The sequence below is a fragment of the Sitophilus oryzae genome, unplaced genomic scaffold (assembly GCF_002938485.1).
Source record: "Sitophilus oryzae breed Bouriz unplaced genomic scaffold, Soryzae_2.0 scaffold_863_pilon_pilon, whole genome shotgun sequence".
Lineage (NCBI taxonomy): Eukaryota > Metazoa > Arthropoda > Insecta > Coleoptera > Curculionidae > Sitophilus > Sitophilus oryzae.
The window spans coordinates 1,797,602-1,822,149 of NW_022147487.1; the positions used below are offsets into that span (position 1 = coordinate 1,797,602).

General features: G+C 31.8%; 2 protein-coding genes across 9 annotated transcripts; one reads left to right on the top strand and one right to left on the bottom strand.

Annotated features, from left to right (window-relative positions):
* Window positions 1-1,401: 1,401 nt before the first annotated feature.
* On the bottom strand, window positions 1,402-3,516 carry LOC115890349 (chaperone protein DnaJ-like). Of its 4 annotated transcripts, none has more exons than XM_030910549.1 (7): window positions 3,313-3,515; window positions 3,163-3,256; window positions 2,924-3,108; window positions 2,706-2,870; window positions 2,153-2,317; window positions 1,933-2,045; window positions 1,402-1,652 (listed from the first exon to the last, which is right to left on the bottom strand). In XM_030910549.1, the coding sequence occupies exons 1-6, from the start codon at window positions 3,384-3,386 to the stop codon at window positions 2,021-2,023; spliced, it is 708 nt and encodes a 235-aa protein (XP_030766409.1). In that variant the 5' UTR covers window positions 3,387-3,515; the 3' UTR covers window positions 1,402-1,652; window positions 1,933-2,020. The 4 variants fall into 4 exon arrangements, with proteins under 4 accessions (XP_030766409.1, XP_030766410.1, XP_030766408.1 ...); XM_030910550.1 differs by lacking the exon at window positions 1,402-1,652 and adding an exon at window positions 1,748-1,830 and having other exon boundaries at window positions 2,153-2,311; window positions 3,313-3,516; XM_030910548.1 differs by lacking the exon at window positions 1,402-1,652 and adding an exon at window positions 1,748-1,830.
* A 121-nt stretch (window positions 3,517-3,637) lies between these two features.
* Window positions 3,638-24,230, top strand: LOC115890346 (transmembrane protein 41 homolog). Of its 5 annotated transcripts, none has more exons than XM_030910540.1 (5): window positions 3,638-3,988; window positions 4,070-4,196; window positions 4,257-4,385; window positions 4,464-4,801; window positions 23,744-24,230. In XM_030910540.1, the coding sequence occupies exons 1-5, from the start codon at window positions 3,787-3,789 to the stop codon at window positions 23,887-23,889; spliced, it is 942 nt and encodes a 313-aa protein (XP_030766400.1). In that variant the 5' UTR covers window positions 3,638-3,786; the 3' UTR covers window positions 23,890-24,230. The 5 variants fall into 5 exon arrangements, 3 of the variants coding, with proteins under 3 accessions (XP_030766400.1, XP_030766402.1, XP_030766401.1); XM_030910542.1 differs by having other exon boundaries at window positions 3,638-3,808; XM_030910541.1 differs by lacking the exon at window positions 23,744-24,230 and adding an exon at window positions 20,667-20,856.
* Window positions 24,231-24,548: the final 318 nt, after the last annotated feature.

Consider the following 24,548-nt stretch of genomic DNA (forward strand, 5'->3'; position numbering starts at 1 on the left):
ATAGGTAGTAGATTCAATTTACAAAAAAGAAAATCCAGAAAAGATCCAGTGTTGGTTCTAAAAATTTGAGCAAAAAATATTTTTTTTGGAATTTTTCGAAGTAAAATAACTCCGTTATTTTCAACTTATTTGGAAAACGATATAGAGAAAATATGTTTCCTTTATCGAGATCTACCATACCCCTTAACTGCACTTATTTCTGGGACACCCTGTATAATTTTCAAAAATTATTTGTTTATTTAGTAAAACAGTATTAAATAAAATACATATTTCTTGTTAATAAATAATATAAAAAAATAACAAAATGGTTGAAATAAAATTTATAGGAATTACATATAAATTTATAAAATATTACATAGGTACTTATACTAAATGTGTCAAAATATATATGTAGTTGTGTGTTATATACCGTATGATTGAAAAAAAACAGCGTCCAGTTGGCTTGGAAATGACGATCGATGACATTTCCCATATAATTTTACATATAAAATGACAGCGATCTTCATTTCATAGTCATCGTTGACGCCGTTTTTATTCGATCATACGGTACTTTGAATAAGAAGACTAAGGAAGGAGCATAATGCTATCCATGTATTCATGCATGGTGGGCGGAAAAGCCACCATAAATGCTCTCTAGGGTGGGGATCCTTGACAGTTCTGTTTGACGATTCATTTGACACATTTGAATTTGATTTGAAATTTTGTGGATTTGTCAGTCTTTACGGAGCTTATTTTATGTTATTTATTATTTATTCTACTACTGATAGTTGTATAAAGGTAGTAAATCTAGATGGAAATTGTGGCAGCACTTAAATTAACAGTGACACTATCGCTATTTATCGAAAAAGACTCTAAAATAGTTGGTTGTGTAGCGTGCGGTAGATCTCGGCAAAAATTGAGTGAAATAATGGAACAACTTTTCGCTAGTAAGTGACTAAAGAATATACATACGTGTAGTAAACCGATCATTTATGAAATTCACTTAAATTAACTAAATTATATATTTTTCTTGCTTTTTTGCTTTTATTTATTACTTGTCAAAGATTAGATGTCAAAGAATTTAGATACGTTAATTTGACTTACCTGCTTCAGTAGCGTATCGGATGTTTGTGGTAATAAATACTTATTATAACTTATCTATTTTTAATAGAATTATATATTTTTATAACAATTTTAATAACTACCAACATTTATTCACAACGTAAAATAAAACAACAAATTATTGAGTCTACCCTACATCATAGTTTTACATTTATTAAATGAAATTAGAACGACACTGATAAACCGGAATTTAAGTCGGCCATATTTGAGGCCCATCGCGGTGTACCTAAGATTTTTGATATGCTCCTTCCATAGTCTTCTTATTCAAAGGTTATATACAATTTTTTTGATTATATTACAAATATATAAATATAAAAAATATATCTTCAAACATTTTTAAGCCTATTTAATATTATAGAATTAAAAAAAGTTACATGTGATATATGTATTGGTTGAAGAAAAAATGATGTACAAAAAGATTAAAATTTTATTAAAATATTTCGAAAAGTTTTGTACTTTTATATTTTTCCAGTTTACTATGTACTTCCTTTATTGTGATGTGTAGTTACTCGGCCTATTATATAAAAAGTTGTATGGTCTCTGTACAGTATCTAAAAACGATTATATTGTATAAGTGTACAAAAATAAACGATTAAAAACAATATTATTTTGTTTATTTTTTATTAAAGGGTTTTCAGTTTTTTTCAATAAACAACTCAATAAAAAGCAATAATATAGCAATATTGTTAGCTCCTGAATTATTAATACAATAAGATAAGTATTTGCTACCTAAAATAATAAATATCTCGTTATTAAATTAAAAAATGCGGGCAAAATTTAAATTTAATGATGTCAGCGACATCTATACATAATATCAGTAAGTATACCCACCTGGGACCTCTATTAGACAGAGGCGTAACTAAAACAATTTCAGTTATTCCTGCCATCTACCGACAATTTAACGAATCTTTTATAGTTTTTACAGGGATCTACCTTTCGCTCTCCTGAAAATTTTAATTTTCAAAATCCTTTTTAGAAATACGTTAAATTCATACAAAATATTTATTGAAAACAAAAAAATACTGATCAAACAAAAATAAACATATATTACTCAAGACTCTTCAAATACTCTAATTCACGTTGTTTTTGTTCCTCAAATTTTTTTCTTAAAATTTCCAATTGCACTAAATTTCCGTTTCTATTGGCTCTTTCCCTGACTTCGTTTAATGTTTCTTCTGCTTCATTAGATAGTCGTGTCATCTGGTTACTTCTATACCTTAAAACAAAACCCTAGTAAACTTAGAAGTTTTTTATTTAAAATCTATACATAAAAAACTAAAAATAAATTAATAAATAACATCAAAAAAAATACATTTCAAGACTTTCTAGCCTGAAACTTCTTCAGTCTTTCTCTTTCTTCACTAAAAAAGAAAATTAAATCAGCAGATTATATACAGTGTGGCTCTTTGAACATCAATGACCGAAGAATACACAGATGAGATGACACCAGGGACAATTATAGCAATTTTTTATGGTTTATTACAATGGTGATTTGTTCAGGTGTAAAAGGTGGTATTATTGCTCTTTGTATTCTTTATAGCCACTACTGAACATCAACTTTTTCACTTAGAAATTTATTCCAACAAAAAAAAATTACTACATACCTCACAACCATCATCTGCATTGTAAACGACATTAGTGCTAATATTATACAGCAAAACACTATTGTAGCCTTAGAAGGTCTATGATTTAGGCCAAACGGTATATCTTCCTCTCTATATCTTCGTTCATAATGTTGCTGATGGTGAAAGTACGGATCGTCCCAATAGCTTAAATTATTTCAATTTTAAAATTCAATTCCGTGCTTTAATACTGCATTTACCTCCTGGGACCTTCGCCTCTAAATCCTGGTTTCGATGTATAAACATTATGAATATGTCTATGAGGATTTGATAATGAAAGATCGTACGATGCTTTTGGACCAGGCTTGCTCAGAACATTATAAGCTTCCTGTATCTTTAAAAACTGATTATGAGCATTAGGGTCCTTGTTAAGGTCTGGATGATGCTAAAAAAATATTTCTTTAAGGTACAGTTCATTTAAACTCGTAAAAAAAATTACCTCTTTCGAAAGCTTCAAAAACGATTCTCTGACTTCTTTAGACGTACAGTTCCTTTGTAATTTCAGCGTTTCATAATGCGTGGCCTTATTGGCGCTAGAAATTTGTAATTGAACCCATCCCAAAAAAGTTTTATTTCATTTTGCGCTTACCAGGAATTATGGAAGCATCTGTAGAAATTATTGTATGACAGCTTCAACAGATACGTGCAGCAACTTTGATTCATGCCAGGAAAATGGTCATTCACTGAAATTTTGAGATGGTTGATTTAGAAATCTTGATAACGAACGGGAAATTTTGTGATGTGTGAATTTTTTTGATGTTTTTGTTATGACACGAATGTTTTCATAACAATTTCGATACTAAATTTTTAAATCTAGTATATTTTCGGACCTAATATTTTAATATTTAAGATTCGACTATCTAAAATCTAAAATCCTCTACCACAGAGCAAGATAATATTATAACCTACAAAACAAACGTCACGTAAAATTTGAAAAACAGTGACGATTTGTTTTGCATTTGTTTAAACTAAATTTCCAAGCCCTTATCTGACTAATTCAAACTATTATTTTAGGACGAAAACATAGAAAATAAGTAGTTTTTCAAATAGTAACCGACTGAGAATGAGTAGTGCACAAATTCAAGGTGATAATCTCCTCCAATACCCCACAATTAGTTCCTCCTCCGACTCGTACGATATCCCTTTTGTTTCCAAATATCCTATCGGAGGCAGACCTAACTGCAGATCAGCTCGTAGAAGAATTGAGTTCTCCCATCCTGAAATGATATTCCAGCCTATCGTATCTGTACCTAATATTAATCCTAGTATGTCTATTATAGTAAAATACTAAAAATATCCTTATGACTTAGATGACTGTCTCTAATATACGTAATTATTATATTTAGGCAATAATAGAAGACATAATAATGAAGAAATATCAACTAGATATGCTACCTTATCGGTAGCATTAATATTTCTAGTATCTATCACTGCCTTATATGTTGTTTACCAGAAATTCCCAGAAGTTACAGAGTAAGTTAGTATATAATATTTTTAAAATGGATTATTTTAAAGTGTGTATATATTTTACAGAGAAGAAAAAGAGCATTTAAAGATTCCCTGGAATATAGAGGACGCCAAACAGTTAGGAATAGTTTTAAATAGATACAAGGGGGACCATTATTATCATGTGATGTCTGGTGTATTTTTAACTTATATATTGTATCCTTTTTTAAAACTTATTCTTTTATTTCAGTTATTATGAACTAAATCTATGTTTTTCTTAACAGATTGATGTAGCCTTCAAACGTTTGCCATTCCAGGATCGTTATTTTTATCGATTTTATCTGGGTACCTGTTCCCATTTTATGTGGCCTTAGTGTTAGTGTGTACGTGTTCTATGGTGGGCGCTACACTGTGCTTTATGCTGTCCCAACTGTTGGGCAGGAAGCTCGTACTGAAATACTTCCCTGAAAGGGCAAGCAAGTGGAAGATTCAAGTCGATAAACATAAAGACAATATGTTTAATTATATGGTTTTTCTTCGAGTGACTCCAATACTTCCTAACTGGTTTATAAACTTGTCTGCACCAGTTATAGGCGTGCCTTTAGTACCGTTTGCATTAGGAACATTCGTTGGTAAGTCGCAAAGTTTATATGTATACTCAGATGCAAAAAAACGCAATAGACAATTTTTTTTGTCAAATTTAAAGTGCTTGTATTTTTTTTTAGCAATCAGTATATAAATATATTAACTTTAATTCGTAAACTCAGTTATTTATAAACTTCAATATTCAAAACACCCTCTAATAATTTCGTGGGCAAAGTCTTTTTTATAGAGGGTCTTGCAACAGTGCGTCGTGCATCTGTAGGGCCCACAAAACAAATTTTAACTTCTACATTGTGGCTCAAAAAAGTGAGTGGATCGGGATGTTTTTATTTTAATGGAACACCCAGTACATTATTGCATTTTTGGCTTTCTTCTTAATCACTTTACATCGACTTTTAAATTTGTTTCGGTAATTTCAGAGAGAAAAATTAAAAATATATACAGGGTAGCTCACCTCATTCGCCTCGGTTGATTATACGAAAACGGAAAGATATAGAAACAAAATATTTTATGGGTATATGTGGGGAGGCAATGTGCACAATTTAAAATTATTTTGAAATATACAGGGTGTTTCAGAACTCAGATGAATACCAAAGTTATATTTTTTCTTATGGAACACCCGGTATTTTATTTCATTTTTGGATTCTTGGGCCCAAAAAAAGGCATTTAATATAAGGGTTAAATATGTTTAAAATCTTTGGTTTTTGAAATATTTAAAGATATTTAAATATGCATGTTACTATAGAATAGATTATTAACACCCTGTACTTACTTAACACCCTGTATCAGACTGTATGATGAGTTATAACTCAAGAAAGGGGCACACAATAGATCTCTAAGGTCGCAGAGATTAACCCCCCTCCCACTTATTCTAAATTCTAATTCTAATTAGACTAAATGAAGAACTCGATCGAATAGGAACTCTTTCAGCGCGCCAATATGGTTTTCGAAAAGGTAGACAAACAATACATGCGATCGAACATGTACTTCTTATTGTCAGACAAGCAGCAGATTATGCACCAAATAATAGAAAATTATGCGCAGTAATTACTCTAGATGTGCAAAATGCGTTCAACAGTGCTTCGTGGCAGATCATTCTGGACGAAATGCAAAAATGGGGTATAAGTTCGTCTCTAACATGGTGGCATCTTATCTCTCTGAAAGGACAATTTTAATTGAAGACGATACTGCTAAAAGGCAGATTAACGTAACCAGTGGAGTGCACAGGGGTCAGTACTTGGCCCAACACTATGGAATATCCAGTACAACAACCTACTGGAAACGGCAATGCCCGAAGGAGTAACACTAATCGGCTTTGCCGATGACGTAGCGATGGTGGTAATGGCCAAAAACGAAAAGACACTAATGAGTGTTGCTAATGCAGGGCTACAACGAGTGGCCAACTGGATCGAGCGCAAAGGTTTAAAACTAGCACCGAGCAAAACTGAAGCGGTTTTATTAACCACCAAGAGGAAACTCTCTCATATATCATTTGAGCTTCTCGGTACAACAATTTCACCAAAGAATGCAATAAGATATCTTGGAGTTTGGCTTGATTCAAAGCTTACATTCGGCGAGCATATAAATCAAGTTATACGAAAGGCGGAACGAACTTTGACCGCACTGGGTAGGCTGATGCCTAATATAGGAGGGCCACTTGCTTCCAAACGTAGAATCCTAGCCTGCGTAGCACACTCTCAACTGTTATATGCCGCCCCAGTGTGGCACTTCGCAATATCAAAGGGATATATAAGGCAAAAACTTAAAGGTATACACCGTAAACTGAACCTCAAGATCTGCAGTGCATATAGAACCGTCTCCGCTGAAGCATTAAATGTCATATCCGGGGTGCCGCCTATTCACCTACTTGTAGAGGAGAGAAGAGAGAGATACAAAGGGACATCAAAACTGGAGGCAAGAAGCATACTGATGATTGAATGGCAAAAGGAGTGGGATCTAGATAGATATGGTAGATCTATGTGACATGATCTATGACACATGATCTCATACCTGACATTAATATCTGGTTAGACAGAAGCTTTGGAGAGACGGACTATTTCCTAACTCAGGCACTGACAGGGCACGGATGCTTTAACAACTATTTGCATAAAAGGGAGAGATCCACCTCAAATTTGTGTATGTATTGCAAGGAAGTTGACAGTGTCGAACACACACTATTTCTCTGCAGTGAATGGAAGCAGTTTAGAGAGTCATTCCAACGGGACAGTGGACAAGTCTTTAATGCCAAAAATATGATGCAAGGGCTACTAAGTGGTGAAACGTCATGGAAAATTACATATAGATGCATTCGAGAAATAATAGAAACCAAAGGAAATAGAATGCGGGGCCTAACCGCATAGACAGCCTTCCAGCTGAAGTAATGCGCAAGCGGTTTCCAGCTGGATAGAGCGATGGAATGCGAGGAGGGTTTTTTTAGTCGGTAGGAATCAGACACTACCCAACGGTGTCTTATGCAAGATTTTTCCCCTCCTCCTCGAGAGAAAAAAAAAGCAGATACTGCTTTATTTTTCTTGATAAAATAATGAACACTTATTTATTAAACTATTGTAGGTAAATCTAAGAAAACTGTTATAAATTATAAATAATAATGTCCATAACCTAATGTCGACTTTGAAAATAGTTACTAACTGTCACTAGAAAATTGCCATGACGTCAGCAGCCATCTTGATTGCAATTTTATTTAAAAATCGCTTTTTATTCAAAACCTAAGCTAGATAGGTATAGGAAACCCTAATATAGTTTGAAAGAGCATTTGAATCTGCTTCGGTTTATTTTAAAAAATACAGGGCGTTGCATTTGAAATAACGAAGTTTTTATATAAAATATATCCTTAAAATAGATCCATGCCATGCCATTTTTCAGTAAAGTTTATTTCTTTACCTTTAAATTCAGCTCAAGAATTAATTGTGAAAAGTAAGGTACAGATCGTTAATAATCTATTCTATTGTAGCATGCAAATTTAAATATCTCAAAAACCCAAGATTTTAAACATATTTAAACCTTCTAATAAATGCCTTTTTTTGGGCCCAAGAATCCAAAAATGAAATAAAATACCGGGTGTTCCATAAGAAAAAATATAACTTTGGTATTTATCTTAGTTCTGAAACACCCTGTATATTTCTAAATAATTTTAAATTGTGCACATTGCCTCCCCCACATATACCCATAAAATATTTTGTTTCTATATCTTTCCGTTTTCGTATAATCAACCGAGGTGCGCCACCCTGTATATATTTAAAAAAAAATATTAGAAAATGTGCCTTGAAATCAAAACTATTCAAGGTACTTACTATAATTGGTTTGTATTTTTACTATATTATATATATCGTAATCTTAAATCATACAGGGTGTTCAAATTATTATGCCAAACTCTCTAAAATATAAAATAATTTTTCTTCGTTTTTTTTTTAATGGAACTCCCTGTATATTATTTTAATTTGCTTTTTTAAATGCAGAATTAAAAGCTGAATATTTTAGTGTTATTACATGGCTATTTCAACGGTAAAATACCAGAAAAAAATCACATTATAAACATTTACTATTGTAATTGTAAACCGCGAATATCTGCGGAACCGTTAAAAATTTTGAAATACTTTAAACACAAGAAGTGTTAATTTTTTAATTTTGCATTTAACAAAAAAATTATATACAGGGTGTCCTATTTAAAAAAAAGAAGAAAAATTATTTTATATTTTAGAATTCTTTGCGCAGAATTTTTGAACAACCTGTATGATTTAAGATTACGATATTTATAGCAAAGTAAGTACAGACCAACTATAGCAAATATCTAGTTATTGTTTTGATTTCAGGACATTTCTTGTACTTTTAATATTTTTTTTTAAAAAGACTGAGAAAAATATATTTGTATTTCTTTGTTGTATTATGTAATATCTTTGAAGCTATTAACACAAATTTCATAATATCTTAGGACTATGTAAAATGAAGGAAGCCAAAAATGCAATAATATAGAGGGTGTTCCATTAAAAAAAATTAATCCTGATCACTCACACTTTTTTGAACCCACTCTGTAGAAGTTAAAATATTTTCCTGAAATACCTAGTACACACTTTGGTTGCAAAATTTATAAGATTAGTTTGTACCACACTGTCTAATACACATACAAAATCAGTTTTTTAGTATTTGAAGCAAATATTATTAATCAACGTAAACAGTCAATACGTAACAGCAAAATAAAAACACTAAATCACCACAATACACCAAAACACTTTTACTTTTACACTGGACGCGCGTTTCGCTAACCATGTTAGCATCATCAGCAGATGATTATAAACTAAAGTACAATCTATGGGGTACCGAGTGGGCGTGGTAAAATCTAGCCAACTGAGTCAGAGCCCACTGAGCGTAACAACACAAGTAACAGTTAGATTTCCGCCACTAGAGTACTAGGAACAATTGGACCGTTGTCTCTGTTCATACTATCTTTACATTTATTAATTCTGATGCTTTCATATGCATCTAATTGCCTGTAATTTGAGACTTGTTTAATTAATTTTAAATTATTAAGGTCTATACAATGTTCTTTATCAACAATATGTTCGGCAACGCAAGATTTATCCGGTCTACCATATCTTATCTGAGCTAAATGTTCTTTAAATCTAGTTAATATTGATCTTCTAGTTTGCCCAACATATTTCTGATTACAATATTTACAAGAAATTTCATAAATACCCGACCTTTCCAGTGGAGGTGTTTTATCCTTTGGATTACCTAATAATTGTTGTAATTTATTATTAGCACTATACACAAGTTTATAATTGACATTCTTAAAAATTCCTTTTAGACCACGGGATATATCTCTATCAAACGGTATCGAAAAATATTTAGACGTATCTTTCTCCACTTGAAAAGTCGAATTTTCAGAAATCATTAACCTATACCTAGCTTTTCTAATTAATTTATCAACTAGTGATGGAAAATATCCATTACACTCAGCTACATTCCTAATGTAATCTCTTTCTATTTCATATCTTTCGTTGGAAAGTGGGAAACTAAGTAATCTATGAACTAAGAAATTTAAACTAGCCATTTTATGTTCAACACTATGATGTGATTCATTAGGAATATATCTGCGTGTGGTCGTATTTTTCCTCTAGATATCAGATTCCAGGCAATTATTAGTATTTCTAATAACTAATACATCTAGAAATGGTAATCTGTCGTTGTTCTCAATTTCATCCGTAAATTTAATGGAAGGAAAACGATTATTTAACTTAGAAATAAAGTTATCTATGGTGTCTGAATGTGTGTCAAAAACAGCAAAAATATCATCCACATACCTAAACCATACAATACTCAAACTGATTCCTAGCCTCCACTTCAAACCTGTTCATGAATAAATTAGTTAAAAATGGAGACAATGGATTACCCATTGCTGTACCTTCCCGCTGTTCAAAAAGTTGTTATTAAATTGAAAACAATTTTGTTTCATACATAACGATGTAAGCTCAATATATTCAATCACAGTTTTGTTGTCGAGACCATTTGCGTTCAGTAATTCCTTCAAGTAGCCTAAAGTATGTGGAATTGGAACACTTGGGAACAATGAGGATACATCAAAGGAGACCAAAATTTCACCTTCATGCAATGTTATATCTTTAATTTTGTTTGGTGAATTGTTTTGAGTTTGTTGGTGAATTCAATATTATTTTTAACTGAGAAAGAAGGTTCATGATCAGGTAAATTTTCGAACTCCCTTGATAACCATTTTGCCAAATTATAAGTCGGAGAACCTACAGCCGAAACAATTGGGCGCATAGACTTGTTCGGTTTATGAATTTTTGGCAAAGCATTCAATTTTGGTAATGAGGGATTGGATACTTGCAGTTTCCTCTTTAAAGAAAAGTGTTTTGGTGTATTGTGGTGATTTAGTGTTTTTATTTTGCTGTAACACCAAAGGTTCCAACCCTCAACTGTAATCAATACGTAACAGTCAAAAGTAAACTGTGAATACTGGGATCATATTAATTGTTCCTCTTTAACAAAATATATTTAAACAGTTTTTTTATTTTTTTAATGAAATAACCTGAATTTAATGAAATATTAAAAATAATCTAAAATGTCAATATTCCATGGGTATAGTGATAAATGAGATCTAAATTATAAGAATATGTATTTTCTACGAAAACTTGAAGAGATAGGTAAAAAATGGTATAATACAATTTGACAGAAAATTAAATTGTGCATCTGATTCTCGTAAAATACACAGGGTGTTCCATTTAAATTAAACAAGTTATTGCCGTTTAAAGCTGGCAATTACTTAATATAAATTTTTAGACACTCTGTATAAGGTAGTATTTTGTTTATTATTGCAGCACAATATCTGATCAATAAATAAACTTCAGTAAATATTGAGTATTAAAAACTGTGATACCCTTGGAGAAATGAAGCCTTAAAATTTTTACTGCAATTTCATAAAATTGAAAATATTTAAAAAACGGTAAGGTTTAAGTATGATAAACCTTAATCGAATTTACCTTTATTTCAATTATAGAATCTAAAAATAGAATAATATACGGGGTGTTCCATTTAAAAAAACTAACTATAATTTTTTTTACTTAATTTGGGACACTCTGTATCTTGTAAAATTATTTTTAAATTGTAGCTATAATAGTCCTTCGACTAACCTAAAACTTACAATTTGTAAAAAAACTAATCGTTTATGATACTCCGTGTCGTATGTGGTGAACAACCCTGTACCTTGTACTATAAAAAAATTAAACAAAGAACTTGGATGATGACATACGTTCTATAGTTTTCATAAGTTCACTTTGATCAAATATTATTTCAATTACTAATATTCCAGTGGTTCCCTAACAGAAAATTAAACTTTATTGATAATGATATCCTTTTAACCTCTATGATGATATCCTTGTATAAATATATGTTTAAGCAAAGACAATAGCTTTGTTCCAACGCAGCAATTAGGACCGTTCAAGAATCGGATTCGGAATTCGGATCGAATTTGTGCGCATGTGTCGACTTGGACAGTAAGTAACAATATTTGCGTACTTGGCAAGTATCCCCACCAGTCCCCATTTTGTAAACAGCTTTGTTCGGGTTCTTGTTATTACCGATTCTGAACCGTCCTAGAACTCTGCAGGGCATGCACAAATGAAATAATGTCTTCGTATTTCCTTCTGCGCATACGCATCACAGTTCTAGGACGGTTCAGAATCGGTAACAAGAGAAACCCGAAGTAAGCTGAATATCGGCTAGTGTGGCGCTCACACGACGTGTCCATTTCAACAAGTACGCCAGAACAAACATTGTTTAACTTAATAAATAAACTTTCTACCTGCTTATATTTAGAGCCAGTGTCTGACGATCTTTTTTTACGATGGCCCTAATATGTTTACTTCTAAAGTCGATAAGGGCGCCATATCAGTAGAAAAAAGAAACAGAATATCTCCCTTTTTGTCGGTCGCGCGTACACAATATGCTTTTTGTTTGTTGTGAATAGCAACTTCGCTTTTTCCAGTTAACTCGGATATTTTAACATTTCTGAAACAATATTTTCTAAATGGTAAAACGTAAAAAATCGTTAGATTTGACAACTCTGTTGAAACTGGTCGTTCATCTGGCCGCAGCTAAAAACGCAATACATCCGGCCAGGTCGTTGCGACCTGGTCGTCAGTGAGTTCGAGCAATACCACAGAGAAGCGACAAAGAGCTTTGAATAGCATTGGTCAAATGGGAACTAATTGCGTGACGTCACGTTTGACATCCGTGCGCCTTGAACAGCATTTCACACTGAAAGAAAATTGTTAGATTTTAATAGAAAATGATGAAAAGCAGGTTTATTTAATTTTTAAAAGCTAGAGGGATTTAAATCAGTATTTTTATTTAGAATTAAAAATAAATAAATAATTATGAAATATATTTTTTATTCTTTTATGCATAATATCTAGAAATAATTATACCTGCGGTCGTGAATTTTTTTTGGTGTATAATTCTTTGACGTCACGTTTGACAGTTAACCAGCATTACCCCCTCCTAAAAATTTTGAAGCAAATCTCTTTGAGTGCGTTCCACTAAGCGCTCATAATGCTCAAAATATGCCTTCGGTCGTTCCACATGACGATCGCGGACGTTGTGGTCGCGGCGAAAACGTCACTAATGACGTCATTATTTTCGCTCACGCCGAGCTCACAACGACCCATCTGAATATTAGGATCGAAGTGGACGTTGAGGAATTTTGGCGCAATTTTTAAAACTTTGACAAAAGATTACCGACTTACGATAAAAATTTTCATAGAATTCTCATAGCCAATAATACGTGACCTAAGTTTTCGCTTTTTACGATCGCGATTTTGGAAAATTGCATTCCACTATTCGTCTGAACTAGATGAAGAAATTTCAGACACATTCCGATGCACAAAATATCCAACTGTCGCCAAAGACATTTTGATCTTTTTTTTTTGAGACAGATTTTTTGAATTCTCTTCTGTGATTTTGAGTATTATTTACTCATATATTTACTATTTACATATATTGACAGGATTGACGCTTAAAATGCTCCATAACCCATTCCACTTGAGTTTATGATTGTAATGCTCGCAAGCAAGTGGAACGGGAAAAATCGCAATTTTGGGCGTGAACGTTATGAGTGCTTAGTGGAACGTACTCTTTGTCGCTTCTGTATGGTGTATATTTTGTGGCAATACCACCTAGATATTAAGAAGGCCCCGGTTGTCCAATACGGGCGAGGTTGCATTTCTTGTTATGTAGGCATTCATCTTTTACTTTGTTTTTACTATGTTCGATCGTATTTCCGAAGCAAACCGGCACCACCGCCGCCGCGCTTTAGGAATTTCGCAAGACCGAGTCCAGTTGTACCGATTCAAAACTCCCACGTGAATTGGACCAATCATACTACGCGTAAGGTGGTAAAATCTAAGGGCGACATGATGGCGACCACATGTTTACGTTATGCTGAGCGCCAGATGATTTTTTTCGTTTGACCGCTCTCGTTTGTAATTCCAGTATTTACAGCGTTTTAGATAGTTTTTAGTGTTTGGTGTTCGATATTGTGCTGTAAACATGCCGTATAAGTGTTGTGTTCCGGGGTGCAGTGGTAATTATTCCGACGACAAACGTGTTCACATTTTCGCCCTTACAAAGGACGAACAACTTTCGAAACAATGGGTACGTGCGATTCCAAGAGACAACTTTCAGCCCACTAAAAACACCAGGGTTTGCGAGCAGCATTTTTCAAAAGGAAGTATCAAATTTTTTAATACTTATTTTGATGAGAAATCAGGTAAAATTGTCGATATACCTTTACAACGTCCAATACTTTTAACAGGTTCTGTTCCAACAATTTTTCCAAATTGTCCCTCTTACCTTTCGAAACCCGATAACAACCGAAAAAGTAGAGAAGCAAAGTCAATTATACAAGAAGAACAAAATTTGCAAAAAGCGCTTACAGAAAGTATACAGGAATATGAGACCTATAAAAAATTAACAACTTTTAAAAACTTCGATGAATTTAAACAAATTTTTGAGAGTTGGATACTTCCTGAAAAATGGCATAAAATAGTCAGTAACTTAAACGAAGTTCTATTATTTAAAATAAGAAGATCTCCAGGTCCTATTATTACTTATTCTATAAATATTGATTCCGAATTAAAACTGCACACATCACACATATTTATATGAACATGCAATTTACCTTAAATAATATTAATGATTTATCAGAAGTAATAAATGAGATTGAAAAATTAGAAAATCTTGCATCGAGTACCCACCCAACATCAAAAGAGGAAAAAACAAACAGTTTCAATAATATAATTATTCAGGTTTGCAGCATTCTAGATAATTTAAAACACAAAGATAATAGTTCATCAGTGTCTTTTTTATGTGAACAATTAAAACTATTAACTTTATCTAAAAAAAGGAATCGATAATCAGCTGACACCCTAATATTATGTGCAATATTAAATACAATCAGTCCTCATGCATATAAGTATTTAAGAAATCATGGATTTTTAACATTGCCGCATCCTGATACACTAAAATCTATATGTAATTCGTTTCTCACTGACCCAACTCTGGAAGAAAGACAATCTTTTTTACTATATGCCAAAATGTATACAAATATTTAAAAGATACCAAAAACACATGATTTTACTCATGGATGAAATTCATATTAAACCATATATGGATTATAAGGGAGGAAATATTGTTGGAACAGCTGCTAAAAGTGCCACTTTAGCCAATTCAGCATTTACTTTTATGATTAGCAGCGCACTTTCAGATTTTAAAGAAGTTGTACATATTTCACCAATTTCAAAAATTGATCATAACATGCTATAATAAATTCTATCACAAATACACTTTTAAAAAACTATTGTGGCAAGTCAAATGACCGACTTGGGAAAGAAAACAAACGGAAATTATCCACTCTTTCAAATTAAAAATCTGCATTTATTTATGTTCTCTGTATCTAATTTATACTCTAAGTATCTTTCTCCATTTTTAATAATATATAGATTAATATCTATATATAATAGAATTTATAACATAATAGATTCCTGTTTTATTTCTTAAATTGACACATTACAATTTAATGAATATAATATGATTAATGATGATACTGGAAAACGTACTAGAGTAAATTTAGTTTATTTTTCCTCTGAAATCATATTATTTATAAATAAAACATAGAGTATTACATCGAAAAATCCTACTATTAGAGAAAAGGTAATATACAAAAAAAAATAGCAAAATATTGTGAAAAATAATACTATTTTAGTATACGCTCTATATACGCAATGTGTATCTAATGGCCTACTGAGGAGCGGTCGCGCGTCTTGTTCCGAGGCCTTCTTGTCTAGGTGGTATTGGTTCGAGCCCTAAACGATTCTCTCCAGGTTGGAACGCTTTTTCTCCACTGCGAAGGCGTACCGAGTACGGCTCTCTCCGTCGCTGGACCGAAACTAGTATATTACTAGGCCAGTAATATACTGGCTTCTCTAGTAAGGGCACCGTAGGGTATGGTTCAAAAATATACAATTTAATGTGAAGCGACTTGAAAATTGTATTTCTTTCTACTACCAGATATTTTATTAAAAATATGGAAGTTGTTTACACCAAACTAAACCAAACCTCGTCAGGTAAAGGGACCAAAAACTATCAAATTCATATTTTTATGCTTGTGCCGTTTTCAGTAGCCATGGTGACTCTGCTATTAAAATACTGCGGTAAGTAAAAACTAAATTCAATTTAGATCATTTTTAGTCCAGGAAATAAGGACACGAAAAGAGCCATCGACCTTGTCTTTTTAGGCGGATTGTGTACCTCTTGGGGAGTAGTTAGTTAGGGCAGAGTGCAAAAAAATCATGTTTTTTTTTAAATCGAAAAAGTCGATTTTTTTAAATTTTTTTCCATAGCAACTGTTAAAATTGCCTTATCTCTATCAAAAATAGTAGATAAAATAGTACTTTAACCACAAAAGGGTAGATTAAATGATACTTTAACAGCGAGGATAGGTTAAAAACTTTATTTCGTCTCGCACTTTTTTAAATTCTTACATTTTTGAAAATTTTTGTATTCCTTTTCATAAGTTATTCGGGATTTAAATGGAAGTAGTTTGGATGTGGCGTTTGTTGCCTCAGCCTGAATATCTGTTGGTAATTTATTTGAGTGATAATTAAACTGAGTGATAAACTTTTGAGTTTATAATCATCTGCTGATGATGCTAACATGGTTAGCGAAACGCGCGTCCAGTGTAAAAGTAAAAGGGTTTTGGTGTATTGTGGTGATTCAGTGTTTTTATTTTGCTGTTTAACGCCAAAGGTTCCAACCCTCAACTGTAATGTTTGTAATTATTGCAGAACAAAATATCGGTAAAAATTTGGAATGGGGTCCGTTCGACTTTACGGACACAAGAATTTTAAAAAAAACAAAATTGTCCTGAAAAGTGTGTGTTTTAGTAGGTTGTGATATTACATTATGAAACAATATTTTTTAATATACCGGGTCGTCTCAAAAGTGGCTCACCCTTATAACTTTTTTATTTTTTCAGATAAAAAAAACAGATTTGTATGTTAGTAGGTATATGACATAAATTAGGATTTATTGACATATTCAATTGTTTTTGGTCTCTTCCTGTTTCACCGAAATGATTACATCTTTTGATTTTTAAAGGCACCCTCGATATATTGCTACTTTATTCGATAAAAAATGACACTCTGAATAGAATGACATATCATATGTCAACTTTTGACATTTTCGCATATGGTTTAATTGTAATTGTAACACGCGGTTCATAACGACAATTTGACTCGAAATACCAAGCGTGTGGTACCAATATATTCATAAAAAAATGCTTTTCTAAATATGCTAATGAGTCACCCTTGTTCCACTTGAAAAAATTGACATATGTATGATTAAAAATACCATTTGTACATCTTTTAACCGGCCTAGACAAGACACGAAACCTATTAGACGATCAAAACTATTTTTCCAAGGCTCCTTGATTAAAACTTAGTGTTTTTAACAACACCATGGCACCCTGGATTGAAATTTAAAATACGATTTGTTTTTAAGCGACAATGTCAAAAGTTGACATATGATATGTCATTCTATTCAGAGTGTCATTTTCTATCGAATAAAGTAAAAAATACCGCGGGTGCCATTTAAAAATTAAAAGTTATAGTCATTTCCGGTGAAACAGGAAGTGACCAAAAACATTGAAACGTCAATCAATCCTAATTTATGTCATATACTAACATACTAAATCTTGTTTTTTTATTTGAAAATATAAAAAAATTATGGGGATGAGCCACTTTTGGGACGCCCCCGGTATAATAAAGACAGTACCGAGTTAAATAAAGTTAGATTTCATTTTATCCACTTCCTATCACCTTCCTTGCTTTAATGGAATATATTTATGTTTTCTCTAATTTACATAATAAGACATCGCTTAACCAGAAAAGAAATTACAACAATCATATATTTTTTTCTCTCCCTGTCGCCGATTCTATTATATCTGTGGAATAGATCCTGTTTTGATTAATATTAGGGGTTGTAAATGTTTGACTAAAATTAATAATTTATTATTATTAATTTCAAAAATTACGTAATTTCGATTATAAAATTTCTTCTATAACGTGTATTTTATTATTTTTATCCTTTTTGGACTCTAAGACGTTTTTTCTAAATTTTTATTTAAAAAACCTGTCCTAAATCTTAATAAAATATAAAGAAGTTTAAATACGATATATTTTTAATTTAATTTTAGCTTCATTAAAATAAAAAAATTACCCGGCTATGATACGGAGAGTTCAGGTGTACTTGAGAAACGAAAGACAGTGTTGTGTTTCTCGGCAGAGTCGTCAGGGAACGACCGTTACGACAGAGACAACCTATCTAGCGCTCGTGTCGCACTCGTTATAACCTAAAACAATAACACAACAATAACAAGACATTGTCTGACCGCATGTTCCAGCTATTTATGAATGAGATGCTCAGTCTCTATCTTATTTTAAGTCTATGGAGCTAAGATGAAGGGAGCTAACGATGCACATGTGTTTCTGCCCTCTAGTTATAATAATTCGCTGTATTTAAGATTCTCATTAAAAAATTTATTTATTTTTAAATTGTGACAAAATGGTGTTAGATAGGAGAAAGTTGCAAGAGACATTTTTTCTTGGAAATAAACCGAGTAAATAAAAAAACTCTGAAATTTTTATTTTTATCAGTGGCGTTTGAAACTAAAATCTCTTCTTTTTACATTTAAAGTGTATCTGTTAGGTAGACTTCTATAATGAAATTTTATAACGATACCTTCAACTGTTAAAAGACTTAAAGAATATCTTTAATTTTTCTTAAACTCTAACACCCTGTATCTTGCGTAAGAGGCATTTCCGACCCATAGTGTGCTATATCAAAATTAATATTTTGACGTCCCCTATCATTCCCCGAAAGCATAACCGACTTACAGGAATCACCCTGTATATAATGTAGTAAGTGCTAATATTCGATGTTTCTGCCTAATCTGTATGGAAAATTTAACGTTTTTAGTGTCCGTAATATCGACTGGAATCTTGGAATTATCTAAAAGATAAATTAAAAAATATTGACTCAAAACTGACAACCAAAGAACCTTTTATTTATTTATCAAATTACATAGGAACCAACGCCAATCCGGCACAATATTTCTTCTACTCGTATTAAAATCCTTGAAATAATAATTTCTGAATATTTTTTAAAACGTAACTCGCTATGGAAAAAAATATTGTTTTATACACGACGATAAAATTGCATTATCGTCCCCCGAAATTAATTCAAAAATTAATTAATTATTATTTAAAAATTATTAATTTAAAAATTATTAAAATACCATTTTATCGCCTTGTATAAAAAATAACTATTAGTCAGGTTTTTTTGATTTTAATCCAATGTTTTTGATTTTAATCAAGTTTTTATTTAGTACTAGTATATTGTTTTATTAGGAGTAAAAATTGTGCTTTTTTAACATTACAGGCGAGGTACAAAAATTATTTTTGCTCTGAATAGAACATGCTGTTTTTTTTTTCAAACGCCACAAATAATTTTTTAAACAATTTCATACGTTCCAAATATTATAAAAAGACTGTTAATACACCTTGATATCGCGATTTTAATGTTTGTAGGAAAAACTGTTGTTTGCAACTTGTGAGCGAACTATTTTGGTGATCTCGACTAAGTTTTCAACTCGGCTACGCCTCGTTAAAAAATTCAAGTATCGTTCAACGAAGTAGCACTTCGCGAACTATATACAAAAATAAATATTTTATAATGCCAATCACATCGCAAAAATTAATACTGTCAAGGTGTATGTGGCGCCATCTGTCGGAGAAGCGAGCAACTAAAACCGCAACGTGTCAAGAAACCTGAAGACATTATTTTGTTGTAGCGCCATCTCTTAATCAAGTCGACAAGTAAGCGAAGCAGACAATAGAATGTACTAGTAGATGGCGGACCGGTCCCGATAATTTTGGATTGTTCGCGAAACACTCACCACAGCTATATAAAAGGAGCGCTTACGACAGTTGGAAAAGTCTGAAGATAGTCTGAAGTCTGAAGTTTGAAAATACGTGTGCAATTTCTGTGCCGTAAGAAAAAGACAACATAACCCAGCTCCATATTAAAACTGCATAAGTCTATTTCACCCGGATATGGATCGAACTGCGATTGCGCCAAACTCCGATTGATTGTTGTTTTAGTTCTGTTTGGATTACTTTTTATTGGTGCGCGTAAAAGAGTGATTTTGTTTAGTTTATTGTTTCCAACTATTTTTTGATATTTTTCCAACTCCCATGATAATGTGTTATAAATAATAAAAATATAAATAAAATTGAAGGTTAGGGGAAATGTCACCCAACCACTTCCCCAAATTAAAAACATCGACCAATGAAAACTTTTTCAGGTGAGGCATGCTCAGTTAAATGAATATCCGGGTGAAATAGACTTATGCAGAATTCTATATTGTTCTTTCACTGTTTGGGCTTCACTTTTTGGAGATTAGGCTGAGTATAATTTGTAAAAAGTAATACGTATATGCTTACGACAGTTGGACAAGTTTGAAGTCTAAAGTCTGAAGATAGTCTGAAGTTTGATAATACCGCGAAATACCGTTAGAGTAATAGTAGTTGCATAAGTTGTGTTGTAAATAGTATAAGTTGTGTGTACAGAGTGAAACAAATAAATTCGTTAAGTATTTTATCGTGAGTTTAAATAGTGGACCCACGGAATCCGTAACAATACCTTTTTGACGTTTGAAAAAAATACATATATTAAAAAAATTATATAATTTGTAGTTAATTAAAATTTTAGATACCTAATAGTTTTATATATTGTTGTTTTCAGATAAAGAAAATTTAGAAAAGGTTACAAAATATATACCATCCAAAGAACAGTTTCAATCGGAATATAAAAGACAGACGAAGAAATTAAGAACCAAATTGAGAAAAATATTTTGAAATGGGTATATTTTTATTATTATAACAATGACACATATTGGTAAAAATAGCATGTAAAAATAAATATTAAATAATATTAATTAAAAATGTAGTTTTATTTTTTCGAAAATAAAGCCCCCGACTACACATAACGTTTTAATGCTCGGGCAAGACGGAGTAAAGACTAACGTACCCACACTGGAACTTGTACCTGCTGTTTTATGAATAATTATAGCATTGTGTTTAGTGAAGTTGAAAGAAAAACATGAGAAATTTTACTACTAAATTGTATGTTTGGTTTAGGGTCAACTTTCGTTTAGCTGAAATCAAAAAAATTGTCTTTAAAAAGCTGTTGTGAACCACGGAAAACACAAATTTTCCTGCGGAAATGCGTAATTTCCAAATTTCGCACTTTAGAATAACTGAAATCTGCTATAAAATAATACATTTTGCGTTTTATTTTTAATATTTTTCTGAACATATAAACACAAACATTTTCCTGCGGAAATAAGCTGTTTTCATTTTCTAAGGAAATTTATTAGAATTAGCTTAGAATAGCTGAAATCAGTTATATAAAAAATAAATATATTTTTGCCTTTTAGAAGCGTTTACAAACTCAGGAAAATAAAAAATTTCCTGCGGTAATGCTTGATTTTCATTTTCCATTTTTGTAAGCATAAATACATATAAAATTATCTTTTTATTACTTTTGAACCAAAAAAAAATCATTTAAAAGTGTCTAAAATGCTAACCAATCTAATAATAAATCTAATAATATTTTTACAAAATCACAGTTAATTATTAAAATATAAAAACCACAGCTTAACACCCTCCACAAAGAAAAGCTAACCAAAGCAACCCAAATCCTAACCAATCTAATAATATTTTTGCAAAATCACAGTTAATTATTAAAATACAAAAACCACAGCTTAACACCCTCCACAAAGAAAAGCTAACCAAAACAACCCAAATTCTAACCAATCTAATATTTTTGCAAAATCACAGTTAATTATTAAAATATAACAGAAAACTGCATGATCCAATGATTTTTTGTTTTGAATCAGCCCTGTTTACGTAAAGCTTTAATAAAAAACAAGAATAAGTGCAACATTCTAAGGTACTTATAGTTTACAGGAACCTACATTATCTATTCTACAAGAATTGTTATTCTTCCGAAAGATGTTTTACCCCACCCAGCACCCCTATTCGCTCCCGCGTCCCGTAAGCTTCTAAACTGAAAAATGTATGAAAAACAAAGTGCACAAAATGACATTGACACATTTCCGCAGGATTTTTTTTGTATTTCTTTGCTCGTAAAGGCTCGTATAAACCAAATACAAGTTCATTTTTCATGTAACTGATTTCGGCTATTCTAAAGTGAAAGCATTTTTTTATGTAAAATAAAAATATAAAATTTTTTCGCTACGACTTTACTACTTTACGCTGCTATGACGTTGGAGCCGTAGTAAGGCAGGTTCGAATCCTAGTCAAGGCGACAAGGGATGAATTCTACGCAAAAAATGTTCTGTAACATTTTTTCAGAAAATTAATATTTTCCGAGTTATTTAGGATTGAAAATGTTGATTTTTCATCTAAAAACTGCATATTTTCCGGCAATTTTCTATAAATAACTCGAAAATCTTGCGTTTTATCGCAAAACTCATATAAAGCAAAAATGAAGCTTTTGGAGTAATGAATCGATTCATTTTTTTGTTGTTTACCATTTTCGAAAACTACATTGCAACCCTTTATCGTAAAATAATGGCGAAAGAATACATTTTTCGAAGTAGCTCGTAGCTTCGTAGCTCAAAAACCCGGGGAGTTATGATAAAAATAAAATGGTCACCTCATTTTTTCGGAAAAAATTAACAACAAAATCTATGATTAAAATCATTAAAATAAAAAATATCAATTTGTAGGAAACTACACGAGCTACAAATTAACCTCTATAGTTGAACAGTCTTGAACTCATTATTTTCACGCGATTTTTGGGTTTTAAGGGCTCAAAGAAGGTGGTCCTTACATGTAAGTCAAACTAAAAAAACGTAATATTTACGAAATAAAGAGATCTACAGAAAAATTAAAAGGGAGCAAAAATATTGCAAAAAAGATCTTTAACTTTCCTCTGTTGCATTTTTACGTATCTTGCTTAGTTTTTGAGATATGTCAAAAAAATTAAAATTATTAAATATATAAATAATTTGCGGATTAATTACACCAAGCGCTATTTCTAAATAACGTTTAAAAATTGCTTAAATGGGCATGTGCGGGTATGCCGGCCGGCGAGATCTTTTATTTTAGGTTATGTTTGAATTGTTTTGAATTATTACTTTAGTTTTATTAGGTAATTTGATATTTAAGTAGCTGGGATTAGTTTTAATTAAATAAATATGACCCAAAATATGGATTCCACCTCTTCCAATATTAAAGAACCTATATAGAGGCTTAGGTTTACAGCAGATGACGACTTAGCCCTTCTAAGAGAATTTGTTGCTTGTTGCCCTAAACCCACTGCAAGACGTTGAACAATAAAGCACTGGAAATACGCACTTCAGCCCTTTAGTTTTAAAATACCTAGTAAACAAAACAATTTTAAAGTTTTAAATTCAAAGTTAGGTTAAGTTTAAATAGCGGACGCGACGCGAACAGAATTCTTTCCGATCCGATAACTATAAATGAAGAGAGTTAATACCACCTCACGTAAAGGAAATAACACCTGGCCTTATTAACGTCCATGCACGGTATTCGGTTTAGCGATATCTCTCTATTACGCTGTTTATTATTTTAATTTTACTCGTTTGCACATCGTCATAAAAAACAATTTTCGTACCACGAATTAGGGACAAGATTTTTATCTGTATACTTATAGGATACCTAATCTGTGCTAAAACCCTCGCTTACTGGCCTATTGACTGTTGATTAATAATTTAATTTTTTTTTAATTAACATAACCAAGTGTGTTCAAAATCTTGTTTTTTCTTTCAGGGGTAGCTGCACCATCATTCTTTGCTATACAGGGCGGCCAAACCTTACATTCCCTAGGCGAAGATTTCAACATGTCATCGATGTTTTGGCTGATAGGATTTGGAGTACTGTCCATAATTCCAATTTATTTAAAAAATCGAGTATAGTGCTCCTGTTTCAACAAATTCAACAGGAAAATTGACGCTAATGGACACGATATTCAAATTCTCTAGTGATAATACAGATTTTTTCTGTTTTTTAATTTTGTTTCTCGTTCAAGTTTTGTTTAGTCTAATTCTTTGATTTTTTTTAAGTGCTTGTATTAAAGTGTGATATAGAGGTAATTGTGAGATCAGCCAGTATTGTACAGAAGGTTTTTGTTAATATCTGTGAGCTTTGAGAAGAACAAAATCTAATATAGAAATAATACATAGTGTTTTTTTTTCTTTTAAAAGTTTAGAAATTGTAAATGTTCCTATGAAATTTAATAAAAGTTGTTTAATGTTTATTTATTTCCTTGATTATAATAAACGTGGTACAATAACTGGTAGGCATGGTTGGTAAAAATCATTTTTTTTTAAATCAAAAAAATTGATAATCTGTAATAAACATTTTTTTTGTTAAGGGCTCGAACTCACTGACGACCAGGTCGCACCGGCCAGGCCGCTGCTACCTCTAATAAAACTATGTAAGATACATAAGATACAGCCCACACTAACGTCCTGGCCGTCCGTTGATCGTTGCGACCAGCCAGACTGCACTAAAATATTATAATTTTCTGCCGCTTGTTGCCGGTTTTCTTCCAAATTAATAATTTTTCAGATGA

Coding starts and splice junctions, on each gene's coding strand:
- LOC115890349 (XM_030910549.1), bottom strand. CDS start 3,386: ATGAATCAAAGTTGCTGCACGTATCTGTTGAAGCTGTCATACAATAAT. Junction 3,109..3,162: donor TTTTGAAGCTTTCGAAAGAG/GTAATTTTTTTT, acceptor ATATTTTTTTAG/CATCATCCAGACCTTAACAA. Junction 2,318..2,705: donor ATGCAGATGATGGTTGTGAG/GTATGTAGTAAT, acceptor TTTTGTTTTAAG/GTATAGAAGTAACCAGATGA.
- LOC115890346 (XM_030910540.1), top strand. CDS start 3,787: ATGAGTAGTGCACAAATTCAAGGTGATAATCTCCTCCAATACCCCACA. Junction 3,989..4,069: donor TGTACCTAATATTAATCCTA/GTATGTCTATTA, acceptor TATTATATTTAG/GCAATAATAGAAGACATAAT. Junction 4,386..4,463: donor GTATTTTTAACTTATATATT/GTATCCTTTTTT, acceptor AGATTGATGTAG/CCTTCAAACGTTTGCCATTC.